We start from the raw sequence: 18,364 nt of genomic DNA on the forward strand, positions 1-18,364 counted from the left end.
CCAAAGTGTCCGGTGCTTGTGTTGGATAGACAGAGGGATGAGCTGGAGCTGTGGGTGTGAACATATGTGTAATGAACACATGGAGGACTTTGTGAATGAGCCCCCTGAAGATGGAAAACTAAACTTGTGCAGATTGCTTTTTAAGCCTTCATATAAAAGCCAAAAATAAAAGGTTGTGTTCAGAGGAGTGATTTCACATCCACTTGAGGGTAAAAAACATATGTTACCACCATGAAGACAAACATTCCTTAATTGCTCAGATTGGAATACAAATAATACCAAAGCTTAATATTATGTTGAATGTGCCTTTATTATTTTTTGATATCATTGCAAAAACACATATTTCTGGCACTGCAAGAACTAGATCCTCAAGTAGAGCAGTAAAACCAGCTGTTGCAAAAGCTGGGGTCACCATAGACAGGCTCAATGTGGTTTAACCTCCTCAGACCCAGCTATGGGTTTTCTGTCCACATGTGTGGACAAGAGTTTCACGACTTGATACAAAAAAAAGAAAAGAAAACTGTCCACCACAAAGGACATTCCATAAAAATTTTAAAAACTGCATCTGAAAAAACTGTTGCATCATGATGTTTCCAATATAGGCACTTATTTAATGGAAAAAAAAAAAAAAAAATCTTAATTCTTAAATTCTTAAAACTCACGACTGATGTTTAGTACACAAAATTATGAAAAGACATTTGACTAAAAGACTGTGGAAAACAAACTGAACTGTTTTTTTTCCCCTTTTCTTCTAAAAAACTGATACACAACCTAAAGTGGAAATTTTGAGTTTGATTTTGCTTGGTTGGTGGGTTTTTTTTTAGTTTGGACTGTAGGAGGGGAATTTGTGCTTTGAATTTCAGTGTTTTCTGCAATATTTGATTTTGAATTTTAAATGGTTTAAATGTGTGATTTCTTTTTCTTGTCATTTAATGTGTAGGGTGTTTGTTTAATTTAGACTGGCATCCTTTGTGTGGTTTGAGGTACAACAAACAGACAAAAACTAAATAACCAAAAACAGAAACTGAAACACATACAAAAGACTGAACCAACTTTACATCTTAAATGCCAGAAGAGAGACCTGGCTGGCACCCCTTGAAAATCAATATAACAAAATCATATAAAATAAATAAATTAACCCTTTCATGCATAGCGGTCACTACAGTGGACAGCTATTCTACAGCTGTTCTGGTGTATGTTCATGGGTTTTGTTGTTTCAGTTGCATGTCAGCCAACACAGTAGATGCTTGTGCATCATCTCATACTCTGCAATTCATACAATTAATGTAACTTTGCTGTTCTTGATAAACCTGATCTGCAGTAACATGTTTGAGTGGAAATCAATATCTAGTTGTTATTAGACTGTAATTAACAGTTTTGTTAAACAAAAAGATTTTTTTAAAAATATTATCTCCATGAAGTTAGTAATAAGTAGTATCAGAGTGTGCTAAGTGTGAGAAAACATCAGATTAGTTGCATTAAAAATGTTTTTATTTCATAGTTTTCACACAGTATATCACTTTCTGATATTGCGTTTTTTAATACATGTTTCTTTGCTTTAGAAATTAAACATACGGTGTCTGGCTGAGTGGACATTTTTAAAACTCCATCAAAAATAGGTTCATTAAAAAAAATTCAATCACATTGATCTTGTCATGCCTAATAAAAACACTCAGGAAAAAAAATCTTGACTAATGTTCTCATAATTCATGCATCAAAGGGTTAAAGCAGGGATGTCCAACTCTGGTCCTAAAGGGCCGGTATCCTGCATGTTTTAGGGTGTATTCACACCTACCACGTTTGGTCCGTTTAAAACGGACCAGAGTTCGTTTCCCCAGAAAGTCTGGACTTTTTTTTAGGTGTGACTACAAACACGCGAACTCTGATTCAAACCAAACAAGCTTCCAAACGGACTCTGGGCCGGTTCACTTCTGGTGTGACTATAACTGATCTCGAACTGAACCAAACCAAGGAATCCTGCGCCTTTTTGTGCTTGACGAGCCACCGTAGCCACTGGAAGTAGCCAAGGTTTACGGGTGGTCAGAGCTAACAGCAGCAGCTATGAGCTGTGGACAGATGTGGAGCAATGAGGAGATTGAATGTGCCACTGACATTTGGTCAGATGCCCGTATTATGAAACTGGCTCTGACTGAGCTTTTCTTGAGTGTTAACGTTATTTTCGTAAATTTGTGTCTGTAAAAATACAATTTATATTCTGAAAATGATAACTGTATGTAGGAGCACCACGTCTATTTTCATCAACACCGGCCGTCTCTGATTCACCCTGCCCCTGACTTTTCTGTCCAATGCTAGCGCAGTTCATCACATGCGTGCTTGTGTTCATGCATTTTGGTCCACTAGCAAAAAGTGCAATGTGAATGCGATCCGACCCAAATGAAAAAAATAAAGTCCGCATTTGATCCGAATCAAATAAGCGGACCAAAGGACTTTTCAAGTGTGAATACACCCTTAGATGTTTCCCTCTTCCAGCACACCTGGCGGTCATTATCAGGCTTCTGCAGAGCTTGATGATAGGCTGATCCTTTGAATCAGGTGTTCTGGAAGAGGGACACATATAAAACATGCAGGATACAGGCCCTCGAGGACCAGGATTGGACACCCCTGGGTTAAAGCGTCAAACTCAAACTGTCATAATGTGGCTGACCATGACTGACTAACGGAGCACTGACTTTATACCCGCACGTACTTGACAACAGGCTATATCTTAAGTTACCCGACAGAATAGCTAATATTATACGTAATCTTTTTGTTGTGACTTTATTTGGGGAAAGATAAAGTACAAGTAATTTGTGCTTGGATTTATTCTAATTTCATGATATATATGCAATTTCATGTTAATTTATATCTGAGTAAAATATACAGTACATTTCATTTGTGATTTATGTTAAAAGTTGAGCTAAAATAAGCCATAGTGAATGCTAAGATTAAGTTAACTACGTTTCCCATGAGGCTTAGCATTGCCCAAGAAGCACAGGAAAATTTTCACGGAAGTAGATGTATGTATGCCGCGAGTTGTGAGAAAAGTTGTATGTGTTTTTCAAGTTGCCGCACGCAGTAAAATGAATGCGTATTTTTAAACTGAGAGTCTCGCTTCGTTATTTTTGGACGTAATTTGGATAATTACAACACTTTTGAAACGTCTAGCACTGAAAATTCACTCCAGGTACCCTTTTCTAGTTTTGTCGTAGGGCAAGATTCTAGTTGCTCAAACTACCAACCGACCATTTTTTCTTCTTTTTCTCTCCGCTGTTACGTAAAACCAGGGCCTTAAGATGGCTGATCAGCACAATGACCACAAAGGTCTCCGCTGTAGTTGACACTTAGACTACCTGTTTCGTATCATGCTCCTTTCACTTAATCCGTAGTCCCTTAATTCCTTAATCCCACATAATCCTTTCATGGTTAGAAAAAGTATTTCTCAGTTCATGCACGGAGCATGTATTTCCACCCCAAAGACATATAACTTAGTTCACAAACAGCAGACCAGGCTCATTCCTTTATGTCCCACAAACCCAGAGTGTCCCACCAGAGCCCCGAATTATATAAAAGATAGATACAGAAGCCAAAATAGCACAGTGGTGAAGGGATTAATCAGAAAAAGGACAATTTCATAATCTCTGAGCTAGAAAACCAGGCTGCAGCTACCTTTTTTTTTTTTTTTTGGTAAGCACTCTAAAATTGCTCTTATGCAAAAATGGAGATCCAGAAGGGATGTAAAGAAGTCACACACACGAGAAGAGGGAGGAAAGAGGATGAAGCCGGGAATAATGGGATGGTTAGGAAGGATGCTTGTGGTTTGTCAAGGTCTCCTACAGAATCTTCCAGACAGATTTTTTTTATTATTATTTAAACTGAGTTACTGCTAAGCCATAGAAATGTAGGTTTTAGTTTTCTTTTTTTTTTTTTTTTTTTTTTTTTTTTTTTTAGCCGCCTTTTATTATTGTCCTTGCAAGACTGAAGGACTCAAATCTTTGGGCCTCTGGCTCAGGAGCACAAATCCAGTTCTCCGTGGAGATTCCTCTTTCATGTGGCTGTGTGTCGTCTTACTGACAGTAGCCTGCCACACAATGTGCCCATCCCATAGCAACTCTAAGGCTAATCCAATAGTGCATTTCATTTCTATTTTCACTTTGCTTCACACCCATGGGGACCTTGCATAGACGAGATGAGGAGAAAATATCTTTATCCTTCTGCTCAGTGCAGCTTAGCATATGCTCGAGAACTGATGTGGCGTCGCCGCTGCTGTCTTTCTCTCCATCTTTTCCCCGTTAAAAATGGGATCACTGCCTCTTTCGACTCTGTAGGAGGTTGCGGAAGAGAGGCATCCCACATTGAAAGTGCCATAGTTGATGAGAGGGGAGGTTTTACGAGTAGACGGCATCCGGTGCAGACAACACATGTGTGTAATAGTGCAGTAAGTGGGTGGGGGTGGGGCTAAGGTATGTGCAAGAGCAGATACCACATGTAGCCTTAAGCATCTGTCAGCTGTTCCCCCTTTTAAATCACACCTATTTAACTGATGTGCAACGTCACAAAAGTCGAATTATTGTCCGAGTGCAGCGAATCAGAGATTTAACCCTTTCATGTATTAATTATGAGAACCTTAGTTAAGATTTTTTTCTTGAGTGGTTTTATTCCTCCATAGGCATGAAAAAAACAATGTGATCAAGGTTTTTTTTTTTGTTTTTTTTTTTCATGGAGTTACAAAAATGTCCATGCATTTAACCCTTTCATGCATGAATTATGAGAACCTTAGTCAAGATTTTTTTCTTCTGTGTTTAGGCATGAAGAAAACAATGCGATCGAGTTTTTTTTTTTTCTGTGGAGTTACAAAAATATCCATGCTTTTAATTTTTGAAGTAAAGAAACGTGTTTAAAACCCAGTATCAGAAAGTGATATGAAAACAATGAAATAAAAACATTTTTAATGCTGCTAATCTGATGTCTTCTCACATTTTAACATATTCTAATGCTAGTAATCACTCACTTCATGGAGATAATATGCAAAAAAAAAACCTTCTTGTCTAACAAATAACCATTGATTTACACTCAAACATGTTACTGCAGATCAGGTTTATCAAGAACAGTAAAGTTACAGTAATTATCTGAATTACAGTGTATGGGATGGTACATAAGCGTCCACTGTGTTGGCTGATATGGAACTAAACAGCTGGAGAATAACTGTCCACTGGAGTGGACAGTGCATGAAAGGGTTAATTTTTGAAGTAAAGAAATGTATTTAAAACCCAATATCAGAAAGTGATATGAAAACAATGAAATAAAATAAAATCTGATGTTTTCTCACATTTTATGCTAGTTATTACTCTTTTCATGGAGATAATATGCAAAAAAAAAAAAAAAAAAAATTCTAACAGATAATTGATTTCCACTCAAATATGTTAGTGCAGATCAGGTTTATCTAGAACAGTACAGTTACAGTAATGATCTGAATGTCAGTGTATTATTATGGGATGGTGCATAAATGTCCACTGTGTTGGCTGATATGGAAGTAAAACAACAAAACCCATGAATATACAAGAGAACAGCTGGAGAAGAACTGTCCACTGGAGTGACCACTGTGCATGAAAGGGTTAAAGGCATTGTTTCTCTTGTCACTTTTTTTTAGTTAGGATCAGGAGAACACGTGTTTTCTACAAAGTAAATCACTTTGTTTGAGAAATGAATTCTAAATCTTTCAAATGCTGCAAGTAATTTGCTGAGCAAGACATTTTTTCTGCCTACAGCCGAACTCCACTCAGCTCCAGATGTTCCTGTTCACTGACTGTTGCATTGAAAAACTTGAAGTCCAACACTGTTCAGTTTCAAAATATCAAGACTTTAGCTCAGAAATATACGAATGCTGGCTGTGTTCTACTGTGATCACCTTTAAAATCATTTCATCTACACTTTTTTGACTAATTCTTTGTCAGATGCTACCAGCTCTTTGGAAAGCTGAACACACATCCCCCAAAACTCAATTTTTTAAATTTATTTATTTATTTTTTTTATTAAGATGTCTTTTATATTGTTGGGAGTGGGTTATGATTATACAAGGTTATGCTGCATATACTCCACATATTTTTCAAAAGACACCCGTACGTTTCTCATTTAATGATGTGGAGGAGGACAGCTTCCTTTTCAGAGCGGGGAACCTTCTATTGCTAGATATTTCTATACTGCATGTTAGGAGAAAGGTCAGAGAGAACCTTATAGTGTGATCATTTTCTCGTTAAACATTCTGCAGCATGTCAAGAGGGAAGCCATAACACAAGATAAAGCCTTACCTGAAACAAATTCTGTTGAAGCCGCATGTCAGCAACACTACTTGAATTATATTGTTGTTTTAAAGGAAGGAAGTAAAAATAGAAACAGGCAGATATAGGAAAAAAAAAAGTCTCAATGGAAATAGTTGACTGTTTCAATGTGGTCTGTTGAGTCTAGATTGACCCTGTTCCAGAGTGATGGATGCATCAGGGATAGAGAAGCAGAGTTTCCCCTACACACATTCTGCGGCGGCACCACTAAAGTTTATTACAAGTTGTTAGCCACTGGTTAACCAACTTGACTATTGATTTAGGCATCGTAACGCAACCTCCTCCCTCCCTACTGGAATCCATATAGAATGGAAAATAAACGTAGAACCAGCTGGAGCGGCGTTTTCAGGCTGATAGAGAACCGTGCCAGTTCCCACACCCAATATTGAATTGATCAATGTGTTCACTAGGACTGGGTATCATGGCCAATTTCCATAATCGATTCGATTTCGATTCATAAGATTCTGAATCGATTAATCACGATTCGATTCAATATCGATTTGATTCAGTATTAATTGATAGATTCAGATTAATTTAGTGATACCAAAGTACAATTCTGAGTTGTAACCTGATTATTTGACTACCGCAGTCATGCAACACATCAATACTGGGATCAATATTGATATTAGAAAGGAAATAAATCTGACATTTCAGCAGGGAGTAGCTGAATCTGCTCTGAAATAATGAACTGGACACAAACATTGCCATGTTTTTACAGTGGATTAGAACGGACTTTGTCATCTTTGTTCTGTTTTATGGCTGGAGGCTCCGACACATTTTGGGGGGGGGGGGGGTTGCTCCGTGATTGTTGGTTGGAGTGGGGCTGGGAGGTGTGCACGCTCCGTGAATATTGGTCGTGGAGTGCGCACACTCCGCGGGGGGTGGGGGGGTAGCGTAACTACTAAAAAAGCTAAAGTAAGTTAAAGTAATTATCCACCATCTCTAGTGCCTACAGTACAAGCCTGTGGGGGCAGTGTTATGATCTGGGGTTGGTTCAGTTGGTCAGGTCTATGTTCAGTAACATGAATGGAGTCTCCTGAATATACAGAACGACCTGGTCTGAACATCAGTGGATTTATTCTTTGCTGATGACATAGACATATTCCAACATGGCAATACCATGATCCATCAGACTCAGTTTGTCAGAGTGGTTCAGGAAAATGAGACATTTCACCCATGGATTGGACACCAGAGTCCATACCTGAACCTCATTGAGACTCGGAGAGGACTTTACACAGCAGTCCGACTTAGGCCTGTTTTTGGCCTCATAATAAAATGTCAAGGTATTATTTTTAGGTACTTGAAACACAGCATTCAAACAGCAAGAACATCATCATATGTAGGGGTGTAAGAAAATATCGGTTCTGCAATATATCGCAATATTTCATTTCACAATACTGTATCGATATTAAAAAGTACTGTATTGATATTTTTAGGCATTTTTTCAAATGCAGATATTGTGGAGGTTCATTTTGGTTTTGTTTTTCTTTTTTGTTTATATTTCATTTATTGCTATTTAACACTCTTATTAAATAATGTTAGTTCTTTTGTTGGGATTGAACTAAAATATTGTTCTGATGTTAGTTCTGAACTAATAGAATATGAACATTTGAACAGGATCTTAAACTGTAATGTCTGGAAAACAGAATTTCAGTTTGAACACTGGAACATTTTGTGATCAAATAAAACTGTGTTTAGTATTTGTGCATATTTCTGGTGTAATTCAATTCTTCAAGGAAAAAATCATTTAAAAAAAAGAAAGAAAAAATTGACTTTTTAACAGTATTATTCAAATACAGATATTGTGGAGGTTCATTTTTGTTTTTTGTTTTTCTTTTATTTATTATTATTTAACACTCGTTTATTAAATAATGTTAGTTCCTTTGTTGGGATTGAACTAAAATAATGTTCTGATGTTAGTTCTGAACTAATAGAACATGAACATTTGAACTGGATCTTAAACTGTAATGTCTGGAAAACAGAATTTCAGTTTGAACATAGGAACATTTTGTGATACAGCATTAGATCCTGTTGTGATCAAATAAAAATGGGTTTAGTATTTGTGCAGATTTCTGGTGTAATTCAGTTCTTCAAGGAAATCATCATTTAAAAAAAAAGAAAGAAAAAATGGCCTTTTTAACAGTATTGTGATATATCATATCGTGATCCTAGTATTGTGATTTATATCGTATTGCCAGATTCTTGCCAATACACAACCCTGATCATTTGTATAAATCCTCAAATCCATTGTTTGCTGTACTGATATTAAACAAAAGCATCTTAATGTTACCCCAGGTTCTTCAGTTTTCAATCAATCACTCAACCTTTATTTATAAAGCGCTTTTCATGCACAGATGCAACACAAAGTGCTTTACAGAATTAAAAACAATTACACAATAAAAACAGAAAAACAATTACAAAGAAAACCCCTCCCTCCCACCCTCCATACTAGACACGCACACACACACACTTACACACGCACACACACACGCCCACACACTTACACACGCACACACACGCACACAACAGGGAGACATGGCATGGCACTGAGGATCAAGGAAACGCCACCTTTGGGGCCGTCCACACTGGGAGGAGCCGCAGGCCGTGCCATCGGGGGGACCGGCACCCAGGCCCCCCAACTCCGACAGACAGGTGGACCCCCACATCGAAGGGAGGACCCCCAGCCAGCCGGGCCAAAGGGACCCAAGGACAGCACCCCCACTAGCAGACCAGACACAGCTCCCAGTGTGGAGGACCCCCCTGAGGAAACACTGGCGTTAAAAGCTAAAGACTAAAAGCATAACATAGGACTAAGAGAATAAATAAAATAAAATAAATACAGTACCAAGAGTAAAATACATAAGATTATAAATAAAATAGAATAGATAAAGTATCAGTGATAAATAAAACAAAATAAGAACAAGAAGAGTTTAAAAAATTAGTTTAAAGCCTGATTAAAAAGGTGTGTCTTTAATCTTCTTTTAAAAATAACAAGTCAAAGTAACAAAGTAACAACAGTTTTCTCCCGCAGAACTCACTCCTGTGCAGAATAGTAATATGGCATTTCATTTTCTTCTATAAAGAAAATCTGGATTGTAAATATAATCACCCCACCATAATGAAACTGGGAAACCAAACAGATTGATTGTGATTATATAGTGTATAGCAATGCAATTTCTAGGAGACAGGATAGAGAATGTGGTCATGGAATAAATAAACAAACAAATACATTGAGTAAAAGCGCTTTTCCACTGTGCCTTCCCTGTTACTGTCATTATTACTTCTATCTATTCAGCTTTAAGTCACGTGGCAGCAGCACAGTAGAGTCCATCCTGATGTAGGTCGGCAGTAATAGGATGATGAGCTTTTGGATTTTAAGATGGAAGCAAAGAAAATGAAATATCAGTACCTAACTCATAATCACTCCAGTTTCCATTTCACTAAATGCTGGGGTAGGATTCCGCGTGTAACTGAATATGCTGGCTACTGTAATTCCCCAATTTAGATAGCGCTCTCTTTTTCAAATTGCCTAGTCGTAAAACCTCTTCAGTTTGGAAGTGGGTGATCCTAATGTCCTATCCTGATCTGCACTACTGTCTGTAAAGAAACTGGGGTGCTATTATATACAGTAGCATTGTGATATATTGCCTCTTTCCTAGATGGTCCTGCAGGAACTCTGCTGCAGTTAACTGACTTCGAGACTGTTGTCGTGAGGTTACTTTTATATTTTGGTCCATTACATTTAACTGTAAGTAGTAGTGAGAGCTGGGAATATGGTCACATACCGTACTTAATTTTCCCTGAAGGTGTATATATATATATTTATAGCCACTGATAACACACATGAAGGATATTCTCCCAAGTGATAGTCACTGTACTAGTAAAAAAAAAAAAAAAAAAAAAAAGCCATACATGCATACTCCCATCACTACAAAGGAGTGGCTGCATTAAGTGCTTTATTTACTCATTTTTAGCCATGCTTTAGTGTACCCAGCCCTCCCAGTACTTCCCTCAAGAGGCTGCCATTAATTCAGCACAACCCTCTCAAGGCTTCATCAATGTTAATCAGAGCTAAACATAACATTAGATTCCCCTCGGCTGTTTTGGAAGAAGCTAGAAGATGTGAATATATATATATATGTGAGGCGACTGGATGTTTGTTTGGATAAAATGTGGGCGTGGATGATCCAGGCCACATGTCGGTTGATGGAGTATCAAGTAATAGTACATGGGTATAGGCAGTGTTGGGCAAATTACACTGGTCAACAACAAATTTATTGTTTAAGTTGTTTGAGCTGATTTAGGATAATTTTGGTGTGCTGAATCCAAAATCACACTAACTCTTTCAGTGCCAGACAGTTAAGGGGCTAATAAGCCTTAAAAGTGCCACAGAATTTGGCTGTTTTTCAGTATTTCGCGTCGTTTTTATAATCGAAGTCTGAATCGTCATCAGAACTCATTTTCTAGCAGATGGGACTGTTTTGACAGATCGCTGTGTTTACGATATTACTACAAAATGGCCATCTAATTTGCATATGATTTCATTCATAAATTCATTCATAAAATTTCCCAAGCAGAAAACGAAACACGAGCTCTTCCTCGGTCAAAAACCGCTCGGTTACATCCGACCGATTGCTACTTAGATTCAAAACGCACCGGACGCAGCCGATTCATTATTGATCGTAATTTGCAAGAAGATTTGAAAGAACGTCATCGAAATGTGAGAAAGAAATGGGGGTGGATGGTTTGTTTGTACACAAATATGGCGTGTTCTCCAAAGCCGATCTGATCGGCCCGTGGCACTTTAAAGGTTGTATTCGTAAAGCCGATTTAATCGGCCCATGGCATTGAAAGAGTTAATTTTGCTCAATCAGGTCAACTTTCTGAACTATGCTACATATTGGCTTTTTAACATTTTTGCTTACATTTATGGGCATTTTCACATCATATGATACAAAATTCTTTCATATTTCTCGCAATAAACGAGTTCTGAAGATTTTACTTTTGCCAATTTATGATTAATGTTTTTTTTTAATATTACAGGTGAATGAAAAGGCTTCGACTAGAAGATCTTGCAAAAATAAGCCTGACGTATTCTGCTACATCTGCGGAGAATACACCATTGTACCTAACAGGAATCCTGTCAGAAAATGATTTTTTTTTCTCTTAAAACCTGTTTTGGGTGAGAACTATATAAAAAATCAACTGATAAAGTCACAAAAATGTAATCAATTTTGTGAGAAGATCAAATTTTTCAAAATCAAATTAGCAAAAAAACTTGACCTGATTGAGAAAAACAGATGTCATTTTTGGATTTAGCGGTGCAAAATGGTCCTAATTCAGTTGAAAAAACCTAGACAACTTGCAAAAAAACATTTTTTTGTAACCCAGTGTACTTTATTCATCCCATTGGGCAATTTACAGATTCCAGCAGTATCACAAACTTAAGAACAGCAATAGTAAAAACACAATAATAAAAAATACTTTAAATTTCCTAAAGAACTCAGTGCAAGAGAGTGTTTAGAGCAGTGTCAAACATGTGGCCTGGGGGCCAAATCCTGAATTGAATTGGATGAATTTGTGAAATGCAAAAATTACACTGAAGATATTAACAATCAATCCACATACAGACACATATAGACCAATAAGATTTCAAGTGGGTCAGACCAGTAAAATATTATCATAATAACCTATAAATAATGACAACCCCAAATTTTCTGTTTTTTTGGTGCCAAAAAGTAAAATTACATGAAAATGTTTACATTACCAAACTAGACTTTTACAAAAAAAATGCGAATAACCTGAACAAATATGAACAAATGGAAATGTCTTAAGAAAAGTAAATGCAATTTTACCAATATTCTGCCTGTTACTAAATGTTTTGTGCGACTATAACGCACATGTGTAAATGATTAACTGAGAAACCGAGGCAGAATATTGTTAAAATTGCACTTGTTTTTCTTAAGGCAATTCAAGTTGTTTATGTTATTTCGATTTTTAAGGAAACTTTGTAGATGTAAACCTGATCATAATATACTTTTACTTTTTTCACTGTTTTTATTTTACTGGTCCGGCCCACTTGAGTTCAATTTGGGCTAAATGTGGCCCCTGAATTAAAATGAGTTTGACACCCCTGGGTTAGAGAGTCTGTGCAAAAGGTGAGTTTGTGCAAAGCTCTCAATAAAAGCTCTGTTAAGCAATTAATGGTTTCTATCCACTGAAATGTTACAAGGGTTTTATGTTGAAATGGTTCGGGAAGTGTTACTAATCAGATGAAAAAAAAATGAAGGCCTGACTGTAATAAATCCTCCATTAAATAATTACCTGGTAACATATGAAACTGAGGTAAAAAAAAAAAAAGGCCACTATTTAGGCGAAATGATGTATATGTGATGACAGTAGTCCTTGTGTTTGCAGGTCATTTGGCTTTGTATTTTAATGTTGTACTGTTGAATCCAGGCACTTACATTTCCTACATATTTTGAGGAAAAAAAAAATCTTCGAATGTTAACACCTGCAGGATCTACCTTGTCATCCAGTTTTTGAAAATGAGGAGAATCGTTAGAAAAAGTAGAAGAGAAAGAAACACAAATAATGCTTTTCTCGTTTGGCTGTTGATGGTTTTTAATCTAAAATATTCATATCAACGTCACAGTCGTAATTGGAATAGTAGTCGTATGTGGCATTGCAAGAAACAGTCACATGTCAGTGTCCACGAATCAATGGTTCTTTTAAGTGTCTACAATTGAAGGAGTTAATCATTGGTTTTACTCACTGGTTTTGTGGAGGTGCCTATTAAATGCAGCTGTGTAGTTTCAGGTTTGCAGACTTGGTTACGATTGAGGGACATTGATTGTTCCAGTGAGAAAATGACATCAACAGCCCGTTTTACACAGCGCTTCTGTTCCGGGAATATTTCACCTTTATTCCGGAACGACGTCCGTGTAAACGAAATGGTGGGATCATCTGGTCCTAACTCTGTCACGGCTCTGTCAGACTTTGTAAAAAGAGTGATATTTTTCTTTTTTAAATGGAATCATGCATTTTAAAACATTTCCCTGTAGTCTACATAAACTGTAAATGCTCTGCTTGGGTCTGAATTCTTCATTAATTCAACTCCACAGGTCCATCTTCAACCCTATTTCTGAGTAATGACACCAGAAAGGTCGTTTTGAGCGCTGGCCCTTTAAATGCACATGAGCCCACCCCTTCCAGGTTGTTGGCTGTGCTGCTCTGTCCTGTTTAACCAGTACCTGAACATTTTAGCTAATCAGCTCGAAGTTTGGACATATTTTCAGTATGGACTACAACCGCTGCTGCTGATAAACAGTTATGTCGTACTCTGAGAAATGTTCGTCAGAAATCTTGACCTTATATGTGCAAAATTGTGACATAACTAGTTATAAAATGTAACAAATTAAGAAGGAATTAAAGCGGGTTGTAGAAATCCACTCGATTTTTGCAGAAATGAATATAAAGATAGCTTTGCAGCACCTGGAGGGTTCAAATTCAAACTTTATAAACTATTAGGGTCCAAATGGACAAATAAATGAAACAAAGATGAATAAAAGTGGGTTTAGCAAAATATGACCCCTTTAAGAATGAGCGCAGCAGTGGCGATTTCTCACAGACTGCAAGGGAAGCCCGGCTTCCCCTAAAATTCCGAAAATTAAATGGTTAAATATGTTCGGTTGTGTTGACATTTTATTGACTACAAATGTGTTAGAACACGTTCATCTCACAGACGAGTTTGTTCAGAATCAGCTTTATCAGAAACCAACAGACTCGATGTGGTTCACTTCTCCTCCATTCCCGTTGCGCTGTTTTCTCATTCGATCTCTGCTCAGTGCATTTGTCCGTAGACTGCGGGCGTCTCTGGGCTTCAATGGGACTGAGTGGAACAGTTTTTTTCATTGCCTCAAAACTGGACGGTAATTGGATAAATGCCACGATGTTGTCCCGCCCCCGGACACCGGGCGTCTCTGGGGGTGAATGGAGCTGTGGGCGGAGCTCGGCCAGGCTGGACGCCAGAATCCCACGTGCTGATTGGAGGATCAGTCGAAAGGCTGAATCCCCTTTGATTGACAGCTGTTTTCAGATCTCCTCCTTCACTGACACAGTTCAGTTTAATACCGTCACACATTCTGCTGTGAAATCAAGAGAGAAACCACTACGAAATTACTCGTTCATTTCTTGCACTGTAAATAAAACACACTTATTGGACTTCCTCGTTTCAATTTAACATAATTTCAGTGTTTTCTTGTTTCAGTTACATAATTTAATCATTTCTTGTTCGAGTTTAATATCATTTCGTAGATGGTTAAATCAATCAAACTGTCGGCTAGGTCGGAGTGAAAGGAGCTTCTCTTGTTTAAAAAGGCTGAAGTCTTACACCCACAACACAATGGGCCAAGGCAATCTAAGCAGAGAGGACACTGGTGCAGTCCCTGGAAAAGATGCCTACTTGGTACGATAAGGTCACTGAGCATTTTCTTAAAAAGGAACGGAGGGCCGAATGTATGTTTAAATAACTTGACTTTATTTTTTGATGTAAGCCGACAATGAGCTTCCCCTGTCTGAAAGACGAGCAGCCGCCACTGGAGCGCAGGCCATGTACAGTAAACAAACATTTCAACGCGACCAGAAAGATGTCAAACTGGGGAGATACCGAGATCTGTGAGCTGTTGTCACTTTGGGCGGAGGACTCTGTCCATGCTAACATTTGTGGAATGGTGAAAGACGGGCTGACTCCGGAGAGGTTAGCAACACCGCTATGCTCAGGGTATTTCTGACATGCAAGTTATATGTTACACTAAGGATGGGAATGGAGAACCGGCTCTTTTTGAGAACTGGTTCCCAGTAGCTCGATTCCTGCTTAACAATTTTGCTTATCGATTCCGCCTTCATTGTGCATGCATTATGACATCACACGCATGCTGCATTGTTTTGGTCAGGACGTAGCCAACATGGCATTGAGGCAGAAACGGTCCAAAAAAATGACACCATGGTCAGGCCCAGCCTTTCTTTTTCTTAGTTTCTTTTCTAGATGCTCTAATTCTACACTGTAAGCCTGGACTTTGTAATGAAAGCATTTTAGTAAATACAGTGTCCTTGAATGATTTCAGTTTTATTACATTACTATAAAATGTTCAGTATATTCTACTAATTTGTAGACATAGTCGAAAGTATGACAAAGTTTAAGTTGAATGGATTTAAATCACTAAGTTTTAGTCATGACCACACCTTTTTATCTCCGCATTGCATTGTGGGTATTGGGCATGTTGTTGAAAATGTGTTCTTTTTCCGTGCAGGGGTTCAGCGGGGTTGTGGTGTTAGTGTTAATTTGGATTTAATGTTTGTATGGCAGTGTTTATTGGCCTTTTTGTGTTTGTTTTTGTATTTTTGTAGAACTGCACCATGAGTCAGAGCCAGAGGAAGAACTATGGCTTTACTGTTCATCTAGGATAGATCTTGTTTAATGAAAATCTTTATGCCTCACTAAAATAAAAGCACTTCCTGTACTAGTAAATTACACTGAGTTATCTTCCTGCTTAACTTCCATCCACACTGCTATATAATAAGTTGAATAACTTCATAAGAAATTTATACTGCAAAAGATTTTAATTTAAGTCAAATCAGAATGAGTCCAATGCACTGATTATCCAAAGCAACTGACATTGCAACAAATTTTAAGTTAAATTAACTTGGCATTTAGTGTGTTGTACTTAAAATAGCAATTCCATTTAAATCAAGCATTTAAGTTTAATACACTCAAGTTTTCGTTACTCATTACTTAAATTTTTTAAGGTAACCGGTTTACTCAAATTTTTTAAAGTAAACTCAACTTATCCGGTATTACATTGTAGGTTCTGCAGGTGCTCTGTCTCCTGCCATCACCCTGCACAGCCCAGACTTCCTGTTCTTTTGTGTTTTGAGTTGTTTGTCATCTGGCCAGGTATGGTTTCAGTTTTGGCTCTTGTCTTTTGGTAAGATTATTTTGGCTTTCTTTTATCACTTATAATAAATTTTGGTTAACCAGACTTGTTGTGTTTGGTTGTTTTGTCATGGCTATGAGCCAGGTCATAACACTCGTAACACTTGTAAAGCTTCCATTTCTTCAAAAGAGTGGAACCCCTCCAGTATGTTCAAACATTTGTCCACAGCATGTGATTCATTTATAGGAATGTCACATATTTGATACACTACTTAGCGGTGCATGTGAACTGCGGCGCAACAAACATCGTACCCCCTCATATACAAGTTGCCGAAGGTAGGGGAAAGGAAATGAGGTGCACAACAACAGGAGACAGGCTGAGCCGGTTCCACTTAGTGAAGGTACGGCAATAGAAGAATTAGTAAAGCGTCTTAAGTTTCACTTTCACTGTACACACACACCCCCCGAACCGGGCCCAGCATCATTTGTTATTATTCACTGGGTTACAAAAAAATGGTTTTTGCAAGTTGTCTAGGTTTTTTCAACTGAATTAGGACCATTTTGTGCCACTAAATCCAAAAATGACATCTGTTTTTCTCAATCAGGTCAGGTTTTTTTGCTAATTTGATTTTGAAAAATTTGATCTTCTCACAAAATTGATTACATTTTTGTGACTTTATCAGTTGATTTTTTATCTAGTTCTCACCCAAAATAGGTTTTAAGAGAAAAAAAAATCATTTTCTAACAGGATTCCTGTTAGGTACAATGGTGTATTCACCGCAAATGTAGCAGAATACGTCAGGCTTATTTTTGCAAGATCTTCTCGTCGAAGCCATTTCATTCACCTGTAATATTAAAAAAAAACATTAATCATAAATTGGCAAAAGTAAAATCTTCAGAACTCGTCTATTGCAAGAAATATGAAAGAATTTTGTATCATATGATGTGAAAATGCCCATAAATGTAAGCAAAAATGTTAAAAAGCCAATATGTAGAGAGTTGACCTGATTGAGCAAAATGAATGTGATTTTTGGATTCAGCACACCAAAATTATCCTAAATCAGCTCAAACAACTTAAACAATAAATTTGTTGTTGACCAGTGTAATTTGTGCATACTGTATATGTTATATTTTCTGTGCAGAGATGGAAATATAAAAGACAGTTAATGCAAACATAGCAGATTTTTCTATTTTATTCCCTCACCCAATGACAATTGATAAGAGAATCTATAAGGAATCGGATTGATAAGCCAGATCAATAATGGAATCGGGATTGTTAAATTCTTATCAGTTCCCATCCCTACATCACACTATACACTGCGCTGCATCACTGACCCTTTGATTCCAGAACGCAGGTCTGTTGTGTAAAAGTCTAGCCTGTCTCACCTCTGTCACTCCTTTGGCTTAGCTGTGGAAATCAGTCAATGGTGGAAAAAAGGTGGAATCACCATCTCACCTTTTTTCCAGGATCTGTGTAAAAGTGTCTAATGTGTACTCTCTGTAATAAATAATGTAAAGAACTTCACAAATGCATACGATAATATCGCCTCACCTGCAGCACCAGACTTTGGTCAAAATTGTAGGCACTTGGGCGTCCCTCCAGGGTGGAGTACGCCACGTTGCCTCCAGTAAGTGGGGAGATATCACTGAAGTCATCCGTGCACACAGCAGTCCTCTCATCATCCCCTGGGCGAATGTAACCTCTGGCGTCTTTTCCATACGTTTCCTTACAAGAAGCGCTGTAGTACTGGTAGGGCAGCCAGGGCCCGTCCTCTTCTGTGCGCTTGTAGATGGCGAAGCTCTGTGGTCGAATGGTGTAGAATTTCAATCGTATATAGGTTATCTCAAAGGCCTTCCCTGTGGAAAACGGATATGATTAGGCTGGAATAGATTTATTGAAAAAATTACTGTAAGAACTTCATCTATTGTGTTTATACTGTTCTACAGATCTGGACTGGTTATGGCAGAGACAAATACTACAGGGTGAGAGTTGAAGACCCAGGAGCAAAGAAAAAAAAAGAACCTGACACAATTGTATTATAGAAAGAAGGAAAACAATGGGGGATAGGCTTAATTTCCCGTGCCTCTATGCAGG

General features: G+C 37.7%; 1 protein-coding gene across 1 annotated transcript in view; it reads right to left on the reverse strand.

Annotated features, from left to right (window-relative positions):
- Positions 1-18,364, reverse strand: part of LOC115430264 (laminin subunit gamma-1-like) — a 312,548-nt gene that overhangs the window by 247,793 nt on the left and 46,391 nt on the right. The window contains exon 2 of the mRNA XM_030150206.1: positions 17,822-18,126. Within this exon, the coding sequence (XP_030006066.1) occupies positions 17,822-18,126 (305 nt within the window). The remainder of the gene's footprint in view (positions 1-17,821; positions 18,127-18,364) is intronic.

This window comes from Sphaeramia orbicularis, chromosome 12 (assembly GCF_902148855.1).
Source record: "Sphaeramia orbicularis chromosome 12, fSphaOr1.1, whole genome shotgun sequence".
NCBI lineage: Eukaryota > Metazoa > Chordata > Actinopteri > Kurtiformes > Apogonidae > Sphaeramia > Sphaeramia orbicularis.